The sequence below is a fragment of the Bemisia tabaci genome, chromosome 1 (genome assembly GCF_918797505.1).
Source record: "Bemisia tabaci chromosome 1, PGI_BMITA_v3".
NCBI classification, from domain to species: domain Eukaryota; kingdom Metazoa; phylum Arthropoda; class Insecta; order Hemiptera; family Aleyrodidae; genus Bemisia; species Bemisia tabaci.
Window position 1 is genome coordinate 29,858,449 of NC_092793.1, and position 27,175 is coordinate 29,885,623.

General features: G+C 41.3%; 1 protein-coding gene across 4 annotated transcripts in view; it reads left to right on the top strand.

Moving 5' to 3' along the window:
• LOC109041143 (protein amalgam) overlaps window positions 1–27,175 on the top strand; it is a 641,206-nt gene that overhangs the window by 602,022 nt on the left and 12,009 nt on the right. For all 4 annotated transcript variants that reach the window (XM_019057352.2, XM_019057353.2, XM_019057350.2 and 1 more), the window contains one exon: window positions 8,505–8,602. In XM_019057352.2, coding sequence (XP_018912897.1) covers window positions 8,505–8,602 — 98 coding nt within the window. The remainder of the gene's footprint in view (window positions 1–8,504; window positions 8,603–27,175) is intronic.

Sequence of the window (27,175 nt, forward strand, 5' to 3'; positions counted from 1 at the left end):
AAAACATAATGGGGCAAAAGCAGCGTGGAAAGCAAAGATTGTCGTTGTAATAGATATTATCTGAACCGAGGAAGGAGGGAAGGCCGATAGGCGTGCGAATTCGTCTGTTCGTTCGTTGGTAATTTTATCCGTATCTGAAATCCGTAAGAAGTACAAACTTCGTGCCTAAAATGTGTAATGAAGTCATTTTTACCGTGCATAGATAACTGTTTTAGGGTTAGAGGGACTGCTCGATTTCTTGCTAAAATGATATTACAAAGTATATTGTCGTACTGAGGAAAAGTGCCGCTCCATATGAGCCTTTAGATGCCGCTTTAATAAATAGCGAATGTACTGGGTAAATTTTGAACAATTTTTTCCATCAAATTTTTTGAATAATTTTGTTTGTAATTTAATATAAAATATCTGAAAATTTCAATCCTCAAGCATCAATGTTTTATTTGGAAAAATTTTGCAACTCTCGAATGTTCACACGGCGTTCTTCCTTAGCATGACAGTAAACCTTTATATCTAAAGAATTCTCCTGCTCTGTCAGTTTTATCCAACTTCCATTACAGTTTTTACAAATCTGCCCTTATTAACGGTAACATTATACTGCACGTTTCCATAGTTAAAAGCACCATTCACGAATGAGTTAAACTGTGGCGACCAGCCACACGTCGCACCAATTAGCGCTGCCTGAGGGCAGCCCTGATTGGTGCAACGTGTGCATGGGCGTGGCGATTGGCCACACGCTACACCAATCAGCGCTGCCGGCGGTCAAGAGCCCGCATCAGCCGCGACTGTAATGTCCAATGGCAGCGCTGATCGGTGCGACATGCGGATGATCACCGCAAACTAACAGAAACTATTCGGTTTCGCGTGCTTCACAGCTCTTTTTCATAAAATTAATTTGCTTATACTTAAATAAATACAACTTAAACACGTTCAATTCTTGACTTCTCGATTATTTTCAAAACATTAGACAAGCTTTTTTCCCCTCAAAGACAGTCATGTATATTCTCTCTGAGTGTTCTAGTATAATTGGGGTTTTGCGTTTCATGCTCATTTAACCAACTTATTAAACTACAATAATTCATTAAAGGACTTAAGAGACGTTCTTTTTCAACGAAACTCGATAAATAACGAATTTGACTACATTTTGCAATTTAGAGCTATAATTTCTGGCTCGTCTATAAAAACACTTACGTGCATAGGAAAGCTAATGGTATACATTCGTCGTTTCTAAACTGAGCTAGATATTGTAATTCCAAATTGCAAAATGTAGTCCAATTGATTTTAAAGATTTTCTTCGTTGCCCTTTGAAAGAAATTAAGATGATCAATCAATAATCAAAAAATCAAATCAGAAATTACCCCGCATCGTGCCATCCTTCATGTCTCGCCTATCCTGATGCCTTAGACAATTTAGCATGGTTTTAGGAATAAATAAAATTTTTTGCCGCGCGCACAAGGCAACGTAAGGCACATTAATATAGGTGGCGCGAGTCATTGGTTGCCGCAGCTCTGGAAATTGCTCTCAATGAAAGGCGACAGAACTACATTATATCGTTGAGAGGGGTCGCGTTTTAATTAGCGAATCTTATTATTCAATTTCCGTATCCTTTTAGCCTCTTGTCCCCCGCCTTGTACTCGGTTTCAGCTCAGCTGCGATCATCACGTCATGTTGTCAAGTTTCCAAGGCATTTGTGTATTGCCACAGTCCTGTTACTAGATTACGGATTCAAACTTTAAGAATCCGTCTTAATATAATCAGTGTCAGGAAAACTGATTGTATTCTCTGCATCATACACAGAGTAAAATGTTTATCTTCCATGTGATATAGAATAAATTGACTGTGACTAAATACATATATTTTGGCTCAATTTTGTAAGCCAAACTGTTTCAAATATCCATTACTGTTTCTTAAAAATCAAAAAAATTACAGAAAAAAATTCTGAAATTACTCATTCTACGCCTTCTTTTGCAAGGATCCGTGCAATTATTTCATTTTCACAAAATTCTTGCCTGGCACCTGATTTAAATGAGTTTGCAAATTTTCAACCACGAAAAAAAAGGGTTAGGGGTTATCCCCTAAAATGTCAGTACAACCCCATATTGGATTTTATATGGACATTTCCAGCTAATTGTGGTAGTAGAGAAGCATTTGGGTTAGTGACCTAATTTATTGGGGGACTACCACATTTAATTTGGGTACTACCACAATTAATTGGAAATGTCCATCATCCATCATCTACGTCTATTTTTTCTATGCATGGAGCTTTGTTCAATGTAACCCAAAAAGAAACTAATCAACCGTACGTTTACGAGTATTACGTATTCAACTTCTCACATCAATTTTAACTGTCGATTCTTTTTCTTACTGCGTAGGTTGAACCCAGGTCATGTCTGGGCACACCTAGTTTTGCTTGAAAATCTGGGTTTGCCGGTAACACAGTTATAAACGGCGAGAATTTAGAGGAATGCTGCCTCGGGCATTGCAATCCAAGGAAGTTACACAGTTCTCCACGGCGAGCTCCTGTTTTTCCTGTAAAACGCTGCACGTATAACTGTTGTGAAGTATCGCGAGGCGGTGGTTTGGCAAGCGAGGGCACTCGGAGTCCATTTGCAAGGCAATAGAGGTATCCAGACGGTGCTTCTCACGTCCAATTCATTTGTCTCTCATATTTGTCTCTTAACGACTCTCAAGTTCTTTCTGCCCCTCGCTCGGATAACTAGCGGGGTGGTTTCCACGGCGGAGAGGGCCTCTTAAATCAATGTTATCTTCTCCGAGTTCTCCGAGTTGACCAACGTGGTGGAGCGAGTTTTTGCTCTGACGCGCGCCCGACGCCCGCGCGCCTCTCAGTTCGCTCGCCCGGCGCGGCGCGACGCCGACGCCTCCGCCTCCGCCTCCGCCTGAGCACCCTCACTCGATGAAAACCCTTATCGAAGGAACGGCTTTAATAGGAATCAGCCTATCTCTGTTCCGTCTTGCATAATTTCCTTTTTTTCTCTTCTTTTTATTTTGCTGTTTTTTACAGGAAAACTATCCTGGGTTGTCGGCGCACAGTGGATCGAGTCGATGAATACAATTTAAAAACTTTAAACGCTTTCAACTCCGTTTATACAAAACTTTGGGGTTCCAAAAAAGGCTCTATTGGTTTCCTCGGAAAATTATCTTCTAAATGCACCCCTTGAAATTTGAAATGTGACGAAATAAGCATCAATATTCGCGGTTTTAGTCAAAAAGTTTATGTCCGACCTCCCTAATTGAATCGATCCACTTCCCCAAAAATTTGTCAAGAGAAATTTGGCAACATCTACAGGCTCATACTGCGTTTTTACCTAGTACTGCAGTATTGCCGATGTGACTCAGATTAATGAAAGACCACGAGCCGCGTCATAGGGAACGCTCCGTAGAACGTGTGACTGCGTCGCCAGGGGGATCTTATCGGACGCTATAAGCTTCCTCTGCGATATGATTTTTAATCAGAGGTCAATATACGCAACTTTTAAACTATTCTTTGTGGGTAAATATTTAAAAGAAAATCTGAAGAATTTCGGTGAACCATGTGCTTTCGCTACTTTTCAAAAATGCAATAATTAAAAAATAATACTGCGAGCAACCTCTTTTAAGATATGCAGTTTTTTCATCCCTTCATCGGCAAGTTGGCGGATCCTCGCAACCTCACGAACGCGTGAGACCGACATCTCTGGCGTGCTATGGAAACACGCCGTATGATTATTCGAGGGTTGCCAAGTCGTCTCAGATAAAACATGTATTTTTGAGAACGCAATTAAGCGTATTTTTCCTCGAAATTTTCAGGCAATTTAGATTAAACTGCGTACAAAATTGTCTGAAAATTTTGGGGGGAAAATATTCACAATTTTCCCCGCAAATTCGGTATCTATCGCGGGAAATTTGGCAACGTCTGATGGCGCATAGGGCGTTTTTCCTGAGCACGGCAGATTTGGCGTAGGGTCGAGCTGATTTATTCTCCGAACCGAGCAGCAGACGGAGTCGCGATGCAACGAGCATGACAGTCATAGTCGGAGACATTTGCAGCCTTAACCCGCCTTCCCGGTTGCCTTTTTTTTCCGTTTCAACTCATCCATCTAACATTCTCACATGGACAGTCATGAAAAAATGAGAGCGCGATGCCATGAACAGCAACTCCGCTCAGAGCTGAGAGAGGTCTCCAGAAATGTTGAGTCATAGATTTATCCACCACCCTAACAATCCGCCGCCGTCGACTTTTCTTCCGGCGCTTACCTGCCTCAGTGTTGCCAGATTTCCAAGGGCCATTTCACGAGGGATCCAATGGAAGAGGAGGAAATTATAGTCAACAATTGGCGACTCGGATTTTCTCATTCACGGTGTTGTTTCCGTGAAATGAAACCGAGGAACGAAGGGTAGCCGGATTGATGCGAACGCGTTTCACATTTCTCGCGGGGAGTTGAATCTAGTAGTAAAAATTGAAGCGAACGGACACACTGGGGAAAAAAAAACACATTGGATCTGGAGTCCAGACTCTTGGAAACACTGGAAAGAAAAAGGACTCTTGATTCAAGCAGATTTAAGCTTAAATCAAAAGGCAATCCGCTCGAATTGAGAGGCTTGGTTCTTGATTCAAGCTTAAATCTGATTGAATCAAGAGTATTTTTTCTTGTCGATGTTTTTAAGAGTCTGGACTCTAGATCCAATGTGTTTTTTTTCTCCAGTGCTCGAAAAAGACTCAATATGAGAGCTTCATCGAAGATGAATCGAATGACGCTTCACATTTCAATCAAACGCATGTTTCTCTCCCCTCTTTTTTCGTTATCTAACTCGTATTTTCCGAGGAAATTACACTATTGCATTCTCCCATGATGTCGGACCCAGGCCTGAGACCTTGTGAAGAGCGTGCAGATAAATACACATTCCTCTGATCGCTAAAACGTGTTCCCAAAAACGTATCGGCTGTGATAACTACCGAAAAAAAAAGAGACAAATCGATATTCTTGACTGGGAAACTTACATTTCGCGTTGAATTTAGAAAGTTCGGCAACGCCATGACGAAACCTAGCTCTTCTCCCCAATTACCCGCTCAAGACACTTGCACGTTTCGTTGGAAAGAGCACGCGCATGCATCTCGGAAACAGCATCCGATTCAAAATACTTCAAATTATTTCTTCTTTAAACATCAAAAGACGACAAAAGAAGGTCTTTTGAGCTGCCGGCATAACCGTTTCGCTCGCTCCGCCAACTATGCGATTGTTGGCGACCAAAATTCTCCAGACCCCGGACACCCCCCCCCCCCCTTTCGACTTTCGTTCCGAGCCTAATCTCATCACGTACAGCAACTCCTCGCAAAGCTCCAGATTCTCGGGTCTTCTCGCTCAAAATTCAGTGGCGTGGCGTGAATTGCGATGTATCGATTGTTATGCCATATAAACCTATGGAAAAGGATCGATAAACAGGGTGTTCGCAGCAAACACCTTAATAATCGATTCTTTACCATAGTTTTAAATGGCATAACAATCGATATATCGCAATTCACGTCACGCCACTGCTCAAAATCTACTATCGGGGGTCTCAACAATTTGCCAAAAAATCCGCCCCTACGCCGCAACTGAAAATCTCATTCGAGTTAAAGCTAAGTGCAACGTTGAGATACGAACTCCGATTTGGGTGGCGTCAAGCAAGTCTTTGTCATATCTATATTGCGCCTCTTCACACATAGCATCTATTAGCGGGAAATAGCGGTTGTATTCAGTTGCAAGGAGGCAGAGTATGGAATGATTCTACACGGGAAATCCTGCACAGTACTGGCATGCTAGGGAAGAACGTCGTATGAGCTTTCAGACGTTGCCATATTTCCTTTAATGGAAAACGAATGTACTGGGAAAATTTTAAATACTTTCTTTCAAAAATTTTAGAGAATTTAGTTTCTAATTTATGCTAAAATATCTGAAAATGTTATAGAAAAATATAAACATCCATCCTTGAAACAATTTATATTTTATCAGGGGAATTTTGGCAACTGTCAAAGTTCATAAACGGCGTTCTTCCTTAGCATGACAGATCATTACAATACAAAAATAGCCTCGTGGATGCCCTTGAGCACATTTGCAGAGGGTCAAATGTACGGAACAAGATCCTATCGAAGGGATCGTTACTTTGTAGCGTGAAATCATCTATATTTGTAATAATTTTAGCGTCTTGCGATATCAACGAAACCATAGCCCAAGTTTTTCCCGCATCAGTCTGAGACATGAGCGTTTGGAGGAGATCTGAAATCAACCAGCTAGGATGATGACGAGGAGCCAGACAGCACCTCGCAAGAGTGAAAGTACTAATATTTAGTCAAGACTATCGCGCTTCACTGAGCGATCCATCTGGAGGCATGGTCTCTGAGAGCCACTCATGTATGAGGATATGCTATCAGATTCCGCGTTGACGCCTTCACTCAGTCTCGATACGCGATACGCGTGCTAACCCAATTAAACTGTTTGGTTTGACTAAGGCGCCGGGTGAAGCCATCGCCGTTGTCAGATTTAGGTTCGTTTCGTATTTATAGTTCTCCTTTAAACAACTCCTTTCCCTCGGAAGTTCTGTATGGTTTTCACTGTGATCAAAGTACATCCGTATCATAGCATAGCATCTTTAGAAGAATAAATTTCGTAAATTTTGAGTGAAAGTCAGGAGTATAACTTTGGAAAGGGACCCTTCAAAGGGATCAAAATGATATACAACTACAAAAAATACAAGATATGAAAGAAAAAAAAAAAAAAAAAAAAAAAAAAAAAAAATTGCAAATTTTCTCAATTCTAACTCTTAGATGCCGAAGACTTTTGTATCCCCCTCAGAGGAGATCTAGTTGGGTCGATTTGACCCGGCGCAAGATGTCTCTTGATATTCTTCAAAAATGAAGTCCCTGACTCAACAGAACTCTCGCCAAAATACCAATTTTAGACGTCGCTCGAGAGATATCGAAACATATTTGCCCGTTTTTCTTTATTTATATTTTGCTTTACTTTTTTCCAAAATGATAATTAGTGGAACACATCCCAGTATATTTTAAGCAAACTTAACCTTAGCATTCCTCAAATTTTAAAAATGAGCGACATCTCATCGCGTGTTGATGACGGCGCAGAGATACAACTATTCGTGCTTGATGGATGTCCGTGTTGCATCCTCAAAATTGAAGGCGCGATGGCGCGAGGCGTGAACTCGCAATGTTTCGCTCTATGCTACCAAGAAGGTGTCGTGCAGATTCGGGAGAAACGTTAAACAACGAGACCGGATTACATAATCCCAATTTAGGCAGTAGTTTAATTTACCAATTGCTGTTTTTATTCCCTACGGAATGTCCGTAAGTATGTATATTGATCGCACACATTTATTTTATCGATTTAGCTTTATTTAAAAATGAGTCACAAAGCCATTCAAAAGCGGAATGGAAAATTTTCCGCAGGGTCTTGGACCCTTTCGACACGGATCCAAATCGAAGGGCTGAGAAATTTAAATGAGACATGTCTCATCCCAACGACTCGGAGGGTTATATAAATAAAGTCGGTCGCCTGAAAGATGCATTCACCCCCGCGACCCAGCGTCGCTGCGGTGTTTTTCTGCAAAACTCCTCATCCGGCAAGTTTAATTAAACTTTCAACATTTTCATCACGTCTCCCTTTAAATGCCATCTTTGACTCCTCTTATTTTCTTAAGGAATAAAAATATGTTGCGTGACTGCCGAGACGGTCTCGCTGCTTTTCCTGTTCCGTTTCCACGGGCCGGTTTGCGGTCCCCTGGTCCCACGGCCCTCCTTCCGCGAAACCCCAGTCCTTAACTTTAATCTCCGACCTCCTCCTCCCCCTCCTGACCCCGGGTCGCTAATGAAATTGCGACCACCTGAGCTTGACCGAGCTAATCGCCAATGCTCCGGCTTGATTGAAATTCCGGAATTCCGCTTGCTAATAAGAGCCATCAGTGAACTGATCTCCGCTCCGGATCTTTCCCTTCTCTCCCGGTATTATTTCGGTGAGGTTTATCCTTTGTGTAAAGAACAGCGTTATGATGTCCACAATCTTCTCGAATTTGAGCTTTGTCCGGGGCAACATCACCCAAAATCCGCTTTAAAGGTCTCAGATCGCGTCGACGGACTGTGTTTTCGATTTTGCAGTATGCTCCGAGATTCAGGTGAAATCCTTCGGTTCGTCCTTGCCCAGTCAAAAGAACGAAATTAAATTTCAGCGTTGTAAAATTTCCATTAGAAATTTTTATTTTTACAGTGAAAGCTCGCTAAATCGAAAATAAATTCGACTTTCTCGGCGTTTCTTCTTTACCGTAGTTCGACTTAGCGAGCTTTTTTTGTATCAGGAAACTGTTGGGCTGAACATTTTACCCATTTTTCTTCTGACTACGTGCACAAATTAGCAGGATTTTGGACAGAAATCACGCATTTTTGCGCATTTAAAGTACTTAACCTCCTCTGTTGACTATTTCTGTCTATATTTTATTACATAATGTATCTCTTGGTGTTTCAGATCCTCCCGAAATCGAGGTTGAAAAGAGCTGGGTTCATTCTGGTGAGGGTTACAGAGCAGAGCTTGTGTGTCTCGTTCATGGAGAACCAGATCCTACGGTAAGTCTTATTAGAAAAACTTCTAATAGCCCAATGGACCATCCAAAGCCAAATTATTAGCCCAGGATTGGGTCATTAAACATCTGTATTTGTAAGGCTGGAGAGCTAACGCGATGCTAAATTGGATTATCCTTAGAGTATTACTGAGCTGAATGGAATAGGAATTCAATGACGTCATAAAAAGTATCGTAATTTACGGGTGTATGGTCTTGCAAGTTAAAGCGGGATTGAATATATGCTCGGTGCAAATGATATGGATTTTTGGTGGAAGTCTGCTAAAACCTCAAGAAGGAGTGAAGCCAAAAGTAATTAGAATCTACAATTGATCTGTGTGCATCTATATTAATCGAATGTTTGAAAGGAAAATTTCCTGCGAGACCATATGTAGTACGAAAATTGAGCTATGTCGATTGAGTGCGTGTATGCGATCCGAGACAATTAAAAATTTTAACGGATAAAGAAAATTTAAGTTTTGATAGAAGAGCTCCCTGGCTTCTACCTGATCCTTTAAGGTTTGAGAATTTTTCTGACGTATCCAATTTACCTGATTTTCTAAGAATTTGTCTCCTTGCCTAGCTGCGGACCAATCATCCCAACACTGAAAATGTGATATTTTTAATGTATAAATGACGATGAAAGCTATCCAAACGCGTTGGTTAATTTTAATAACAGTCATGATAGCATGGAACGGAAAGTCTTGGCACGACACTAAGATTTCGTTGCTCTCCTGACGTAATGGCGTATTACCACTTTTACACGAGCCCCAGAAAGCATGAAGCTTTACCGAAGACATGGCTCACTCCAAAGTTTAATCTCGTCGTTAGGACAGAGTAGCGACGATTTACGTAAACTAAGTCTCTCGATAAGCATCACAAGCGATAGTTACCCGACGGAATGAATATTCACGCGACTTGAGGACGTAAACAGCTTTTGATTCATGCAGATTTTGTATTATCGCTCTTCGGCGGCGAAGCGTGAAGCATCAACTATCGATATTTTCCCATTTAAAGCTTCGGTAAAGAATTGGTTACAAAGATATGACCTGATAATCGATTAATTTCTATAGTTTTAAATAACAGATCGATCGATTCACCTTAAGCACGATACGCTACTCTTACTCTCACTCGCGACTTTGTCTCTAAAGCTTAGGTACCTTTGAATTGACGCTGCATCGACTTGAAGACAATAGGGCCATTCCGAGTATGTGAAGCTCCTGACCTTTTAAAGAGAAAAATGTCGAATTTTGCAATTTCGAGCTCTCAACGGGGAACACCCAGCAGCCCCTGAAAAAAGCTTCGCAAGATTTTAGTTTAATTTTCTCACCAGCTGCTCCTTTTATCTGTGCATTTAGGAATTCTTGGTCTAAATTTAACCTGAAAACTAAGAGACATGTCTTGGAACTTCAGTACCTACGTCATTTGTCTCTCAATTTTGAGCTTTCAGGGTCAAACTTGTGCAGTCATTTCCAGCTTTTCTTTCTCTACGCTGTCGTAACATTATAACTGAAATTTGAATTTTTGGGAGATAAGGTCCCTACTCATAGATCAGGGCACGCAAATTTTCAACGACCATTTATCATAGTCTGGGGAAAGGCTGCACAACAATACCCAAGATACATACATAAATCGATTTCATTTTCAACCGCACGAAAAAAGGCGAAAAGCGGAGTCGTCGATTCGCTGTCATTGACTAACAGGAAATCGACGACTAAATTTTTTACTTTTTTCTCAGATTGAACATGAAATGGAGATCGATTGGCAGGTGTCTGAAATTTTGTGAATTTCATGCTCAAGAAGAAACTACTGAGCAAACTGAGCATGAGAATATGCTTGGTCTCTGAATGAAAAATACTGCGAACGCAGCACGCAGCTCCTTAAGCACTACATACACAGTAAAACATCATTTTTGTGCAAATTCTCCATTGTCATTGCTTTTGAAACGTTCCGGTTTGTTTTCAAAATTTTATCCTCTGTATTGTTGTGCAGCCTTTTCCCAGATCAAGTCGTTATTTTAGTATGCACTTCGGCTGATTAAGTTGTTTTTTATTTGAACCGCGTTTCGCAGAAAGGAACCAAACCAAAATTTAAACTAGGATATTTAATTATAATTTTGAAAATTATTAGTTTTAACTTAACTTAAAATTTTAATAAAAAATAAATAGAATAAAATAAGATATCAAAAATAAAAATCTTAATAATCCAAATTTAACGCAAGAGCATTGTAAGCATGAGCATGTAAGAGCTATTGCCAAATTCAACTGGGCAATTCAACTTTTTACAAGGAAACGATTGTGCGGATTCCGTAGCTGACGTGGCTTGGTTCCTTTCTGCTTAACGCTGTCCTGTCATAGTTAGTTGCCACGGTGTATGAGAGTCCTCTCGATGAGGGCTCCGGAGAGAGCTAGATTCGCAATCCGACAAAAGCATGGCGAGGGAATTAGCATGGCAATAGAATCCGTCTATCGATCCGGGAGCGGCGGTCATCACCGACACCGGGACCGAGGCGGCGCAGCCTGGGCTCCGGAGGCACTCGCTCGGCATTTTTAAATATTGAAACAAAGAGAATAAATATCGCGAAAAATAAGGAGGAAATGCACGAGGCACGCGTAAGTCGCCGGGAATTATTCCGACGAAGAGGACGGCTTGTCTAAATATGATAATCCAGAGCCGTGCCTCAATGCGCCGAGCGACGTGCAATAAACCCGCGGTGCCGACTGCGCCAGTTATTACTGCAAATATTCCCGCGCTAAGGTGAAACGCTCTAAGAACATTCGCTCGTCGCCCAACTTCAACCGATAAAATATGAATTTCCGCGGAAAGTTATCATAATTTTTCCCTGAAAATTTGCAGGTACGTAGATCGAAGTGCGAATGAGATTCCCTGAGAAATTCACGAAAAAATATTCCCAAGTTTCTTGAAAACAATTTTACTTCATCAGGGTAAATTTAGGAGTCCTTGAATGCACTTACGACGTTCTTTATTAGCACGAAAGAGTTGAGAAGCTCGACTTTTCGGCGACTCGGCAACAGGCGACCGAGACGGTGGTGATTTAATTAATACAATCAAACTTGACAAAGCTTTTGTGTTATCTTTCTCCTGCTCCCCGCGCCTCTTCGGCCGCCGCGCGTCTCCTTCCATTTCCCTTTTTTTCCATCAGAACAAAGGCCTCCCTGCTTTCTTGGCGGGAATTGCGAAGGAGTTAACACGTGTTTGTTGTCGCCGGCTCTTAATTAAGATGATACCTTCACTTGTTTTACACTTTTCCTCGCACCACGATCACCCGATTCAACTCTTTCAGTTAACCTCGGCTGTTATTTTCGTCGTCAATCGGATGCACGCAATCTATCTGTGCCCTCCTTTTTGCTCTAATTGTGACTGGGTTTGTGAAAAAGGAATGGTCTTTTCCATGAGGAAACTTTCCCAGAGAGCCAAATTCAGGTGAAAATTTCGAAACTTGAGATTTCAAGATTCTCCACGAGGAACGCTCTCTAGCGGATTTATTTCAATTTCCTCATTGCAGAGGGGCCTAGCTGCTCTTTTTCTGTGTGCATGTCAGAACTCTTTACCTGTAAACATACAACTTCAACCTGAAAATTTAGCCCGGAACTTAAGAATTTTTGTCTTGGAGCTTCATATTCCCCTCTGTGTTTAGGTTTCATCTGGATCAAACTTGCGTCAAAAATCCAGATTCTCCTGTGTTTGCAGTGTTATTAAATATTCAGACTGGAATTTTTGAAAGAAAAGGCGATTTCTCACAGATCCGGTCTCAATCACAGACTTTAATGTATTTTCAATTTGGAAAAGTGTGCCCTGCTCAGAAAAGCTTTTCCTAACCCCTCCCCTCCCTCCTTCTCAGCTCATTACAATATATAAAGTGAAAGGTCAAAACCTAGCAAGCGTCCTGGGAGATTACGAAAGTACTGCATAATTGTTTGTCGATTTTTCTCTAAAAATGTGTTTAAATTTATTTTTTTCCCTAATTTTTTTCCTGACGCATTGCAGCAAGAAGAGTGAAAATTCAAAAACCGGCAAGCGGTATCTGTTTTTGAAAATATTCTACGAAACTGCGTTCCAATAATTTATCGGGAATTCAATGGTCGAAGAACAAATGGACCACATTTTGAAATAAGGAACCACTATTTCGGACTCATTTTAGATACAGCATATGAGCCATTGGTTTCCCTATACAGGAAGTTGCTTTTGTGGAAGAGCTGGAGATAGTGGTTCCTTATTGCAAAATGTAATCCAAATATTCTTGTGTTGATAATGCAGCCGAAAAGTCATAGATAATGCGCGCGAAGAAGAACCTTACTAAAAATTCAATCAAGAGAAGGCGCTCGGGTTCTTTTACAATAAGAAACCCAATGCACAATCTTAACAAATCCTATGATATTTACTAGATTTTAGTCCTATTGTGTTCACATGTATTACTCTTTATTTAGGACCAAGTTGCGGTATTGATCCAAGCAACGGTTTAACGAAACGATACCGATGACGAGCTTATAGTAAAAACAAGAAACGGAAAAGGACAAGCCATTTAATTGAAAAATTCGGAATATATCTCTTTTTTTCTGGAATCACCGCTACTTTGCTTGTGCTTTTATCGAGCAGCACTAAATCATTAGGGAGGAAAGTACATTCGACGGCATGAAAGATAACCCTCCGAATAACGGCCGAACCCTCTTAGCCTCAAAAAGCAACTTTCTCCGAGACTGATATCCTCTCAAATTTCAAGCTGAGGCTTTGGGATGTTCCAATTAGATGCCTCAAGATTGAGCTGGCTTTTAGGCTTTTTAGACAAAATTTCTTTATTTCATGAGCTTCTTCTCTCTCTTGTTTGTGCGTGCGCACACCATCCCTAAGAAAGGATTTTGTAAAGGAATATTCAAGCATACGATTATGCGTTTTTACAACGTTATTTGCCACATCTTCACACTCTCAAAACTATAGATAATGCGCTTAAGAATAGTACTGCTTCGATGGTAACATTTTGACACGGAGTCTCTAACCAAAAATTCAGTCCGCGTCTCTTGCTGTACACAGAAAACATGAAAAATCACCAGTAAAACTAAATCAACATCCTCTTAAAAGGTACTCACACCAATTCTGAAAGCTGAAAATATTTTCTATGGTGTGAGAATTTTTTAGTTGCGGTGGATCTTTTTCAAGATATGACAGTAATCCCATATTTTTTTAACGTGATTGAATCTGTCGAATTGCAATATATACTCATAAAAACTTCATTCTTTTAGCCTCATGAATGCTATTTTTTTCGATCACAGAAGTCGCTCGGAAGGAGTATTTTCCTATATGCACCCGACTACATGAATTTTAGTTTTTCCTACAATTAGCCACAGATAATTATTCAAGTGATCAGAAAAATAAACTTACTTTTAAGAGCTAATATTGATCACTTGAAAAAGTGAAAAGGGGAAGAAGAAACAGAAGATGCATAACCGATATTTTTTTCAGCCTCAAAGATCCTCATGGATAAAATTGCAAGGAAATTAATTTTTTGAAATTCCCTCGTAAAGGGTTGAGTTTCGTTCAAACTATTTTGAAGAAGACTGTCTTTAGTCTCAATATTTGCCTGCTTATTCTCGTTTTTCTCCTCATAAGACGTATTGCACTTTACAAACTTTGAAGTCTACTCCTGAGAACATGTATATCTTTTTGCTTCCCTCTTTCTTTTTACACAAGTCCTGTGTCTCTGCTTAAGGAGATCAAGGATAAGCCATCTAACTTCAATTTCTACATTCATATGGGCTCAAATGAAACTAAGTTCGCCGATAAACACCTTAAGTATTTAACGACGACAGGAAAGTTTTTAAAATGCTACGTTATGTATCCGCAAAAACTTTCAATTTTTCACGACAATTTAGAAGAGGCACTCATAAATCTTGATCGCAGCCATTGAAGGTCAGGTATTTCAGAAGCCTTGTAAAGTCTTGACGGTCTCGCTGAAAGAAAATTAAAAGAAAACCCGAGTTGATGTTAATAAATCTCGCTTTGCTTTGGTTCGTTCGTCTCTTTGCCGGGCTCGAAATTTAAACGACTCATCGTAAGTCGGCGGATTCCGCCTCCAAACGCGTCGCTGTTAAAGGAGCGGCTGGCTTCGAACTGAACTGCTTTAATAATTTTCGGCTTTCCGAGGGGATGATTTTAAATTTAAAGGACGGACTCTCGGAATTCAATCTCTCGCGTAGTTTTTCTGTTGCGTTCGTATTTGAATAATTTTCATTAAATATCAGGGAGTCAACAGACTCCTGATCCGGAGGCAATATTTTAGTCGCTCCGTCGTCGTACAAATGTATTTGAACTCTGAGCAGAGTCGGAGAAATAAAAACCCTCTGTTTAATTTCCAGCCAGAGCCACCGGAGATGAATTCCAGCGATGTGTCGTTCTTTGCGATCCATCGATCGGTTCGCCGTTTAAACCTATGGAAAAAGATCGATCAAGAGGGGGTGCCTTAAGGATAGATTCCTTAACATAGCTTGAAATGGGAAAATATCGATAGTCGATTATTCACGCCTCAAAATGATGAATTCTGTTCCTCGCTTGCACATCATAATACTCCGAGGAATTTTAGTTCATTAACAGTTATCGTCCCATCACTATCGGGCTCAAAAGGAACCAGATTTTCTGCGATTATTCGACATGCAAACACCAGAGAAAAGCTCGGTTTTCCGGGACTCAGTTCATCTGCATACACTAAAACGTTCAATTTTACGAGGTAATTAAAATCGAGGAAGGAGCAAACAAACGAATCAAGGCATTAAAAGAGAAAAGCCCTCCAACGTCCGTTGATATCCTCACGTGAATTCCTTATTGAACGGTGTAATCGTTGATCCTGAAAGAGAGATAGTTCTATTTTTTCAATAGTCCGTTCGACGAGTATGAATCACTGAAGTATACTGAGTACGAGACTTCAAGAATTCCCAATTTAAAACGTGTCTTAATTATTTACCAAGTTATGCAGTTAAAAAAGGCGGCATACTACGTATACGCGCCAAAATCTTGAAGACAGGAATCATATCTCAAGTGAGTTTTTTTTTAATCACACAGCAGGCCGCGATCATTGAAATTGATAAACAAATCTATAGACAAAGGAGACAAAATGGGTGTAGAGGGATTCTATCGGTGGAAGCGGGTGGTTGCAATAAACTAACTAACGGCAACTCACGAGAGAACCCATATCTATAGTCCATCATTTTCTCTCTTATTCTAAAGGAACCATGCATTAGGTATAGTCCATCATTTTCTCCCATAGTCTGAAGGAACCTTGCATTTCAACCAATCGGATCGCTCCATACTCCCTATGTCTCCTTTATCTATCTCTTTGTCTAGCAATTGCAATAATCAGCTCGCAGATTTTCTCTTGTTTGAAATTTCGCATAAAAACGGGGAAGAAGATGGGCTCCTGAAGAAACCTGTCATATATCTGACGAAAGGGAGTGGAGAGAGTAAAGCCGACTCAGACGTTAGGTTAAAATCGGAGCGAAGTGCCAATTCACCTTGAAAAATTCTGATCGGAAACGGCTTGAAGCGCCGAATTGTGTGCTTAAAAATGAGGATTGACCCTAACCTGACGTAATTTTTAAGGGGGACTCAACACTGCTTGACATCCACCTAACATGGGGGGGGGGGGTCGGAGAAAAATCCCGACTTTATTCATGAACGGCCCCTTTGTAGCTTCTTGTATGACAATGCATCTTTGTACCCCCAGTCGTCCCCGAGAAATTATTTTCCAGTCGAGGTGTTTGATATGGGTGGGGAGAGGGAGGGCAGCGTGGCGGGTTGCCTTCCCCGCAATAAGGGGTTGCGGAAAATTCTAGGAGCTAGTCCGCTCTTGCCTCCGTCGTATAGTCACAGCTCCTATTACCATATTAATGTCTTTTACCAGCCCGCATTTGTTTTCTAAATCGTTATTAAATGCCCCTCAGCTACAACAGCATATCTCTTTACCTCTTTCCCTCCTCCGCTATAAATTTCACCTCCCTTTTTTCTTTCTCTTCCCTCTTTCCAGAGCCAAAGAGCTCTTTTTATCCCACATCATCTGAACCTTACTGTGACCATATCCAATATTTTCATACATTCCATTGGTTTTATTTTCATTAGTTTTAATTTAAAGTCGGCCCAGTAGAACGATGAAATAAACCGTGACAAAAAACGATAATACATATTGTTTAAAGGGGAGAATTTGCAAATTTACTACGTAACATACAAAAACCCGGGCCAATTTCCCAATTTTGAGTAGAGCGAGCTCATCTACAGAGACCATCGCCTGTTGATAACAACAAAAAGAATGAAAATCGGCCCAGTAGAAAGCCAGAGCAAAATATCTCCCAAAATGAAAATATAGAAGGCCTGAGAGCTTATAGTATAGATAACTCCATTATAATGAAAAATTAAGATATAAGATGACTGTTACCAATATACCTTATGATGAGCCATTCAGTCAATTACACCTCAACATTTTGAACAGAACAGTTCCGTTTTATGTCGTTTTTGAACGTTGAGTTGAAATAACAAGCGCAAAAGTTTCGGCGCTGATAGCCGCCATCCTCAGTGCAAGGCAACAAGCAAACAATGCCAAATACAGTCGAACAGGTATAACAATAAGAATAACAATTTTGAAAACCAGGAAAAAAGATGAAAAGGTGTAAATAGTAAAATTTCATATCATGCTAACCCTCTTCTACTTTGAACGGGTACCATTTAAGAGTTAATATGAAACACAGCTGAATTAGTGAGAACGAAAACCTACCAAATCGGTAACTCAAAAATGCTCAATTTTCATTGAAGAGGAGTCAGTTTTCATAAAGGTCATTGAAGTAAACGCATCTATTCCAACTTGGATCTTTAAAGAGTCCTTAAGTACTTGTCTTTCGGCACCAAAAATCTTTTTCTTCTGCTATCTTCCTCAACTACTGTGCAGTTTTGCGTGTGTTTTGATTCTTTTCATTTTTTTGAGTTGGTGTGTTTTCGTTCTCACTGATTCAAATATTAAGGTGATCATAACCACATGTATTCCTCAGAGCACAGAATCCTTCGTATTCAACTCAACTCTCTTGCCTTTAGACATTTTCCAAGGCGGAGCAAAACCCCACGGGAAAGGTCATAGAGCTATCCGGCGATGGATCAATCGTGTATTGTAAACCGTATCACATCACCCCCTCCGCAGACGAAGGAGATTCAAGGAACAACCGCGAGTGTGACACGAGAAATTATGTGTAGGTGAATGAGGGGTTGCGTGTGGTATTCGCAGCGGTTGAAGGCGCTCGGTCCGGATCCGAGGCGTGGATTCGTAACCCCCGGGAGCGCGTCTTAATTCCAGAGATACGCAGCGTTAATATCTCCGAAGAGGTCCTAACAAATGAGCATGTGCCCGTTTTCTCAGAGGAGCTGCAGCATTGTCGTGTAAAGGTATGCACCGAGGAGCCCGGAGAGGGTGGGTGCTTGGATAAGAGAGCGGGTGGTATGTCAGGGTTTCGCCAAAGCGCCGCCAGGTTGTCGCCTTACCACAAAACTCGCCTTCAATATCCAAGAAAGTTTTTCCACACGTCCAAGAGTTCCAAACTAAACAGTCTCTTAACTCGTCTCTTCTTCGCTAAGGCGAGAATTTCCATGTCTATGCCGCTCTCTGATTGGTGTATACGTTTTAGGTCTCGCATGTCCACTTGAAAATGTCCGTGTTTATGGGTACTTTGAGTTAAGTTTCTTATGGTCAGATCAACCAAAAGGACTTGGTCGATCGACCAGATTCTTAATTAAACCGACCGAAACCGTAGGTTACTCTGAGATATCTGAGCTGCTGAATCAATGTACTTGTTTCTCTCATCGTCAGTGGTCTCCTTTCTTGCTATTGGCTAGCGCGCTGGACTATCACCTTTGTGGGTTACGTCCTATCCTGGTGGGTGATTTGCGCCTGAGTTTTAACGCGGTTGTAAATTTTCAACCCTAAGATTTGGTCAAGGCAACGCCAAAAAAAAAACCATACAAAAATATTAACCGTACGTTTGAGTTACTTTGAGTCCAACTTCATACTTACACGAAATGTCGGTTACTAGTTTGTCCCGCCGTGCAAAGTACTCTAGTCTATACAATTTCGCGCAGTATGAGAATGCTGCAACTTAAAATCCATCAAATTTGTTTCATATCTATATGAGCTCCGATGTAAGTTTACCATAAAAGTACGCAGAAACCATCGAAGCTACCTGAGACAACCATATTCCTTTTGAAGCAAACATCATTCTGACCGTTCAATTGTAAATGCCTTTGTGGAGAAGGTTATGCTGCCTTAGATATAAGCAAAATATTCCCTGTGTAAGTTACGAACTAACTGTACTGGTTAAATATCATCACTTCCCAGTTAGGTAACTTATAACGAAAAAAGATTCGCTAGTCATTTACGTACGGCAGTGCGCCTTCATTTTTGCCTGATACTGTGCAACACTTCCGTGGCGGAATAGTTGCTCAGAGCGCCTTCATTAGTACCGCCTCGACTTGACGGCGGTAGAGGAACACGATTACCGCTGATATTACACTCTAGCTCGTGCAGAATATTAATATCCCGCATGGAGTATATTTGTAAAAGCCGCTTTTATAGTGCTCTCTGGCGCTCTGCGACACCTAGTCGCCGAAGTCCGCTATTTCTCAAAGCCCTTCAAACCAAGCCCCGTGGCTTTATATTATTATATATATTATTTTAATAATCAAATTTTTTATTTGCGCTCTTTGCTCCACGCAACGTTTTGATTCGAGGACTTTTACGAGTATTTTTGGATATTTTAAGCAACATGGCAGCCTCAGCTTCGAATCGTAAGAGTCGAGGGTTGAAGTCAGAGCCCCGAGAGGAGAGATAATAAGTGGACTTATTTCTGCCAAACAAAACTATGTGCATTATGACGTGAGTCCTGATATGCATGCATTCTCATGGGTCTCAGGGCTCATGTCTCAATGCACATAGTTCCGTTTGGCAGAAATACGTCCAAGTATTTCTCGATCTTCATGCGTTTTGCCGGGATTTCTCCGGGGCTGAGCCGGCCGGCGCGCGGCGCGGCGAGGCATCCCTGCTCCCAGGTATCTTTATCGCTCCCAACTTAACGAATAGTAATGAACTTCTCGCAGATGTCATAAATCATATCGTTAGAGTTAACTCACTCCGCACTCTCGGCCCGTCACCGCCGCCAACACACGCCGCCGCGACCCCTGTGCGTGATTTCCGCGTCGCGTCGGAGTTTTCTCGCAACTTAATTCCGGGAAAGCCCGCCGCTTTTCTCAGCCACCCCGTGCCCCTTCCAACTTCGATCCGCGAGCTTTTGAAGTGCGATCGAGCCCGAAATTCTTCCGCCGGTTATTGTGCGGTATTTCCAGGCAAAGTCGCTGTGCGGATAAGCCAAGATTTTTTGCGTGTTCGACCTGAGTCTTACTTCATACTCCTCCAAGCGATACCGAGGACAAGTTGCCGTTTCCTCGAAGAAGAAACGTAACTACAAAGTTGCAAAACTGACTCAAGCAGTTCAATTTCTCACAGAATGTACCTGTCAAATTTTAGTCCAGAATCGTTCGGATTTTTGCATGAGATCAGAGGAAGAACTCTTGAAATTTTCAGCCAGCACTGCCCAAGATTCTGATGGTAAAAATGCAATTTTGCAAGTAAAGGGAAAATTCAGCATAATTGAAATGTAGTTAGATTCTTTCTTACGGGAAATGATGATGTCTCTGTTTACCGCCCTCTCCGAAATCTTGGTCTTCTTCCCTTCAATCACTCGGTAAGAAGAACGGTAAAGCCTCTGCCATTGTCAATTGATCTTGATGCGATGAGAAGATAGCATCTCGTCTGAGGTAAATTTTTGCAATTTTTCGTAAATTGTTTTGTTTGGAAGTTCAGCAATTTTGGCAAGATTATTGTAAATTGGGAGGGGGAGAGCATGACCATCAGTTTATCCTTTCAATCGGGAAGATTTTAACTTTTTACCACGACAAGGGTACGTGTGGTATTTAATCCACAATACTTCCTTGTTATCACACCAGACTGTCTTGTTTCGAGACCAAGAGTCTTGTTTCGGTGAATAAGAGTCTTGTACCGCGCACCAGTGACAAAACTCTAGTTTTATTTTACATACAATCTACCCTTGATAACAGGGCTCCTTGTGGATCTAATATGACAATGATCTTTTTAATGATCCAGGTATTTTGTCCGTGCAGGAGAAGGAGATGATAGAGCACGGTGTGGAACTGCGTTCTGGGTGCTGTGAGAGCTAGGAATTTTGGTGATGGAGGGTCTCATAAATTGAAAGTTGATTAAGCGTTCCATTTACGATAATTCTTTCGACCCTCTTCGAAAACAAACTTATAATTGTGATTCGTGTATTAATAAAAAAAAAAAAAAAAAAAAAAAAAAAAAAAAACTTTTAGATTCAAATTTGCGGAGTCTGCGTTCGGACTCTATGTCTGCCCGTTTGCCTTTTTAATCTCAGGGCTTTGTCGCGAACATCCCATCTCAAAGAGGCCACCGCGATGCGCGTGGATAGCCACAGAGCTAGCTAACTTCTCATTTAGATGCAAATCCGCGTTAATGATAAGACTCCCATTAATTAAAGGCTGCCTCTGCGCAAAACTGAGCAGTCGTTTAGCCGACCGCACGTCGAGTAGTCGGCATGAATTTAGAATTTAGATCCATCCCTTCTAAGTTGGAGGGTAAGATTTACTATCCCTGTTGTTCTGGAAAAATCTAACCTCTCTTTTAAGGGGAGGATGTATGGCAAGGGGGGGGGGGGGGGTCAACAATCTTGATACTTATTGATCCTCGCGGCAGGACGACTCCATCGACATATTGGTCCTCAAGTTGAACACTTGTGTAGGTTGCATCGGTTTTCAGACTTCTGAACCCTTCTTGTAACTTCCCACAGCTGAAACCCCCTGTTCGCGATTTACCCGTAGATACTCATTCAAGTGAACTTGATGGTGACGTCATTTTGTCGTCTTCCGGACGAAGTAATGCAACTCCACTCCAAGGTTGCAAAATTGACTTAAATAATTTAATTTTTCACAAGAATGTACCCGTACAATTGTTTGACTTTGAAAATGAGATTAGAAGTAACATCAGTGAAATTTTCAGTCAGAAATGCTCAAGATTTTTAAGGTAATAATGCAATTTGGGAGTTAAAATTCGGCAACGTTGGAATGTAGTTAAGTCCTTTCGTAATGGAAGTGACGAGTTGTGACTCCTTTCAAACACTCCATACACTAGTAACTCAGAGGAAAAGGATGGTGACTAAAATTTTTGCTGCGTGCGTTTTTAAAAATGTGGGAAATTCGGTAAGGTCATGAAAATTCTGGCGCATGATGCTAGCCCCCTAAATTGCGCATTTCATGGGAAGCCGTAGAGCTTCGGAGTAGTTTTCTCGTCATATCATGAAACAGAAAACAATTGATTCACACCCTCTTGCTCCAGGAGAAACAACCAAAACCTCGTTAGGAGTACAGCAGGGCATTTTCTGAAGTAGTTACCTCATGCCTCCTTAGTCTAGAGTCTTTCCGATTTTCTCTTCACGGAGACGTTTCTAATCCTCGTCACCTCTCAATTCTTTAAATCTTAATCACTATGTGCTGGATGCGCAAGTTTGGAGTAAGCTGTCTGAAAGTTCCGAGAGACTTCGTTTCGCGCTCACGTTGTTGAAGACAGTCAAGTCGAGACGCGCTTTTCCTCCCGGGGGGGGGGGGGGGGGGTTGAAAAGTGGCGTCCAGCTCAAAACTAAAGTCTTATCTCTGCAGACAATGTGTGTGCACGTCGACAGGGGTTCTTTCCGTTCCTTCGTGACTTTTATTGAGGTTGAACTTTTGCTTAACCACGTTGTAATACTGTCCGAGATCTCATCAATGATCATTAACCCCCCCCCCCCCCATCCAGTTCTAAAAATTTTACTTACATGCTTAACTTCGTCTAATTTATCTCGTAAGGATCAAACCGAACAAGACGTGAAAGTGTACGATAGTACTGCATTTTCCCACTCGGTAATCTTTAGGGGTCTCCGTAAATTGAGGGGCTTGGAGGACAATGCGCATTAGTGCAGTTTTTTTAAAAAATTGATATATAAGTGATTTCAAGTCAACCTAGTCTTTATGCATATTCTGTAAAAATTCGCTTCTAAATAAATTCTAATTTTTAAGCATTGAAAAGTCCGTTCAAACTTTCCGCCATGAAGATCCATTTAATTTCGAAACTTCAACAACGTATTTCTCGAACTAGAAACAACTGCATTTATGCGCCTTCTTTTCCAAGGCCCTCAATTACGAAACCCCCAACAGGGGAGGGGAGTCGAGGAGAGCGTTTCACCATTTTGTCTCAACGTGGTAAAGGATATGGGCCTACGTCAAAAAATAATTACGGGGCGGGGGGGGGGGGGAATGCCAAAAAAGTGCGTCTTGTAATTTAAGTACAACCCCTTATATTACATCTCTGCTTTAGGGTGTCTAGCATCAGGATTTGAGGAAAAGTCGGTCGCAATATCAGAATTTGAGAAAAGTCAGCCGTCCGATCGGATTTTTTTATTGAGCTATTTTTGTGAAGTTACATTCGCCGAAATTCAAATTCAAAAAAATCAGGATTTGATCAGGATTTTAAAAAATTATGAAATCAGGATTTAGCAGTCAAAAATCAGAAAAAATCAGGATTTTCCCAAGTGAAATAAATCTGAACACCCTGTGCTCTGTTCCGATTCTGAGGCTATTTTCCTTTTTGAGATCATCAAATGAAACGACGGGATGGAGTCAATAAAGACATCCAACGCAAATACCAGCATTTTTCGTTCCCTCATCTCAGCCCGAGCCGGTAGAGTCGGAAGGTTCATCCATTTCGGGGGCACCACGCCACAGCGGGTAATAATCAATCGGACGGAGAGACCTGTGGTTTCGCCCGGTAGCTAGGCAACAACGTGGGCAGCAGTGCCTTTCATAAACCCTGCAGGAGCCTGCTCGGCGTTTCGGCCGCAGGCCCCATTCTCCCGCTTTTGAGACCCCCCCCCACCCCCCTCGGTGGCCCCCCGAACGTGACCGTGTATTAAAACAAAGACGGCGGGCCAGAATGCAGCTTCCCTCTTCCTCGGATTACTCTTACACAACTTAATTGTGAGTCATGTCCGCCACCGACTCCCGGCTTTCGTTGATGTAATTGAAAATATATTGCACCCCACCCCCGCCCCACCCTCCCCCTGTCTCGCATCCGTCACCGGGTCTTACTCTTATTTTGCCACCGAAAAAGTTTGCTTTCCGCGACTCCACCGAATTGACTCGGAGACTGTTTGTCTTCCAGCATGGTTGCCGGTTTGCTTAAAAGTACCCGTGCGAGATGTACAATGCCCGAAGTTGAACTTTGACTCGGGCGTGTTTCAATGAAAGAAGTGGATCTTGGAAGTTTTGGAAATAAGGTGTTATTGGAATAGATTAGGGCTACTAACTTACAGACCGTTTTTAACAGAAACGCGCTAAGTCGGATCAATCACTCAACCGAGAAAAAGTGGTTTGAGATTTTACTCATCTTCACAATAATGGTCAAAATTAAAGATGAAGTATCAGTACGCTTCTCACGTTCTAAGTTTATTTTTTGACTTTGAATTTTTAACAGTAGAAAACTAATGAACATGAGAATTTACAAAAACTCCCCAAGCAAAGTACCAACCCTCATACCTACAAACATGCTGCCTTCCCTGATCACATAGATCGTATTCGATACATCAAGAAGGTGAAATTGTATCGATATTGATCGATCGGTTCGACGTGTAAACATAGCCTCAAAAGTCAATTAAGTAATCTGAAGGTACTGGTTTTTCGTGGTAGATTTTTTATTCTTATCAGTACAAAATGGCAATGAAAAGTGAAATTGCAAGGAATTTTCTCATTTTCAGCTTTTCCAACTTAAATCCTAAAATTTTTGTTTGAGTCTATGCTCTAATGTTTTGAACCAAACGATACATCGAACCACTATCAAAAACGATCCATTGCTTAAATTGTCAGTGCAGCGTCTCTAAAATATGTTGTTTCTGCACGAGCGGCTGCTTTTTTTGCGAATACGGCAACTGAGCTTTTAGTGAAGCTGGTTGGAAATAAGAATGCAGAGCGAATGAAGGGACACGACGAAGCTCGGACGCACGATCACGGCGCAATGTTCTCCGGAAGCCTTGCTTTATGCTATTGTTCCGTTTCTCATCATGCATGAAAGATGACGGAAGTAGTTTCAAAGTCCATCCCTCAAGTTAACATCGCCGACTCCCTGTTTTTCGCCAGCTTCCAGATAGCCCAGATCTCTTTTCATTAGTGCTCCCTACGATGCAGTCGATCCAGTCTGGTTTTCCCCGATAACATGACTTGTCCTCCGGTTCGATGCGATTTAATCTGAAAGTAAGAAAAAATAAAGCAATTTTTCGTTACATTTACTTTCATAGTGCAACCGTTTAAAAGTTACAAACTGATTGCGGATCAACGCACGAGCGTTGCCAAACATCAAACGGAAATCTCAATACAGAGGGAAAGAGCTCATTCAAGCATACTTTTCCTTCGAAGAGATATGCTGTTTGGTAGCTAGTGACTCTTAACTATAGTGTTGCAACGAACAGCATAACCCTTTAAGGGAAAATTGTGCTCGAATGAGCTTCTGTCCTCTGCATTGAGATTTCCAGCTTTATACCGAACTGTAACGCTTGTTGGCTACATCACCAACTCTTTTTTTAAAAGTTAGGATAGAAAAATCCGAGATTTTTAAAGATAATAGAGAAATGCACTTAATTCAGGAAACCGACTTTAGTTAACCGTGTTGTTCAACCGCAATTCTAGAAGCTGCGAGTGCTTGAACTGTTTGACGGGAAAAATGACTCGAGAACGACTCTGAGCGGTTGAAAACAGAAGCCAAGGTGGAAGACAAACACTTTAAATTGAATTTTTATGACCGAATAAACCGAACTTGCCCCGTAAAAAGGTGGCGCAATAAAGTTGGATTTGAGAAAAACTTGAGTAATTAAACGAATCAGAGATTGAAAAGTATTGTGTCCGCTTGGAATTCAGAATGGCGCGTGTGGTACCTAATCTGCGGTTTTTATTGCTTCGGCGGGGAATATTTTCAGTCGTAAACTCACGCAAACACGCAGAAGGCACCCAGATTCCTTCATGACAACGGAATTAGAATCCTCGGTTTTCTGTGGAATATTCACCTGATTTCTCGGGCCCTTTGTCTAAGCTGCTCTGCGTTCTCCATTCTGCCGTGATATCACTGACGCAGTAACGCCCTTTTTGGAATTTAAGTTTGTTTACTGAATTGACTGATTCAGCTAAAACAGCAAGATCCCATTTGTATATGTGTGAAAAACGAGAGTTGCGGAAAAGTAAAATGGACGTCATTTTAGGTAGTTGCGTGGCGTTCTTTGCGATTATCGATTGATCCGCCTCTTAAACCTACAAAAAGGATCGATAAACATTGTGTTTGCAACGAGAACTTTAATAATCGATCCTTTACTACAGCTTCAAAAGGGGAAATATCGATAATCGATCATGGTCGCCTCGCCACTGCATTTCAGACAAAACAGCCGTCAGCAGTCCACAATTCCACATCCACATTATCCCGGGAGAGGCTTGTGCTGAATGCTGTCATATATTTACGTGGGTACCTAACCTCTTTTGCCAGTTTTAAAAATTCGAATTTCTTTATTCTTTTTGAAAAACTTAATCGTACAAGCTTCCGGAGGATAGCGCATAATGTTGCTATGCTTAACCATGAAATGAATTACAATCCCTTACAAGTATAGTTATTGGTAAATATCGTGGATTTTCAACCATCCGTCTATTTTCTTAGTCTTTTGGATGACTGGTGATTATTTGACAAAGAACAGAGGATTTATTCAATGTAATTTTTCGCTCAAACTAGAGCACCTTTATAGGGAGAGTATGGTCATTGCGGTAATCCCTCTACTTGGCTTAGCCATCCATGGCTGAATGGTGATTTCTATGGCCCAAAAATGGCGGATGTTGTAAGTAAATGTCAATAAAAAATGAGTCAAAATGCAGTTTTATTTGCATATCGCAACGAGAACTTTACTCAAAAACATTATTACGACGTACGAGTATTTACATAGTTTTACGGCTAATCGTGTGCTATTTTTGAGAAAAATCATCTTGGATATCGTGAAACTGTCATAAGTCGGTGATTCGCCCTCCTATCCTCAAAAATCTATAACAAACCTCCGCCATTTTTTGGTTCTAAGCCCCCTTCATGCTTCATGAGGCCCAGTGTCCCTACTCTCCCTATAAAGGCACTCTAGCTCGAACCGCGGCAGGTCCATTTTCTAAAAATTTCATTTTGCACTCACTGCTCTCTCGAGTAACACGGCAGTATTGACCCATTGCCGTCGCAAGAGCCAAAGTTGGCAAAGGACGCACCGTAGCGACGGTGGTGCAAATAGCACCCGTTTCAGCCAATGAAGAGGCTTCAGCTCCGCGAAGCTCATAGCGCTTTAACTCAACTTTATAAGTACCAGTCTTTTGGGAGTTTAGCCGAGCAAAAATTCTGCCGTAAGTTTCAAGT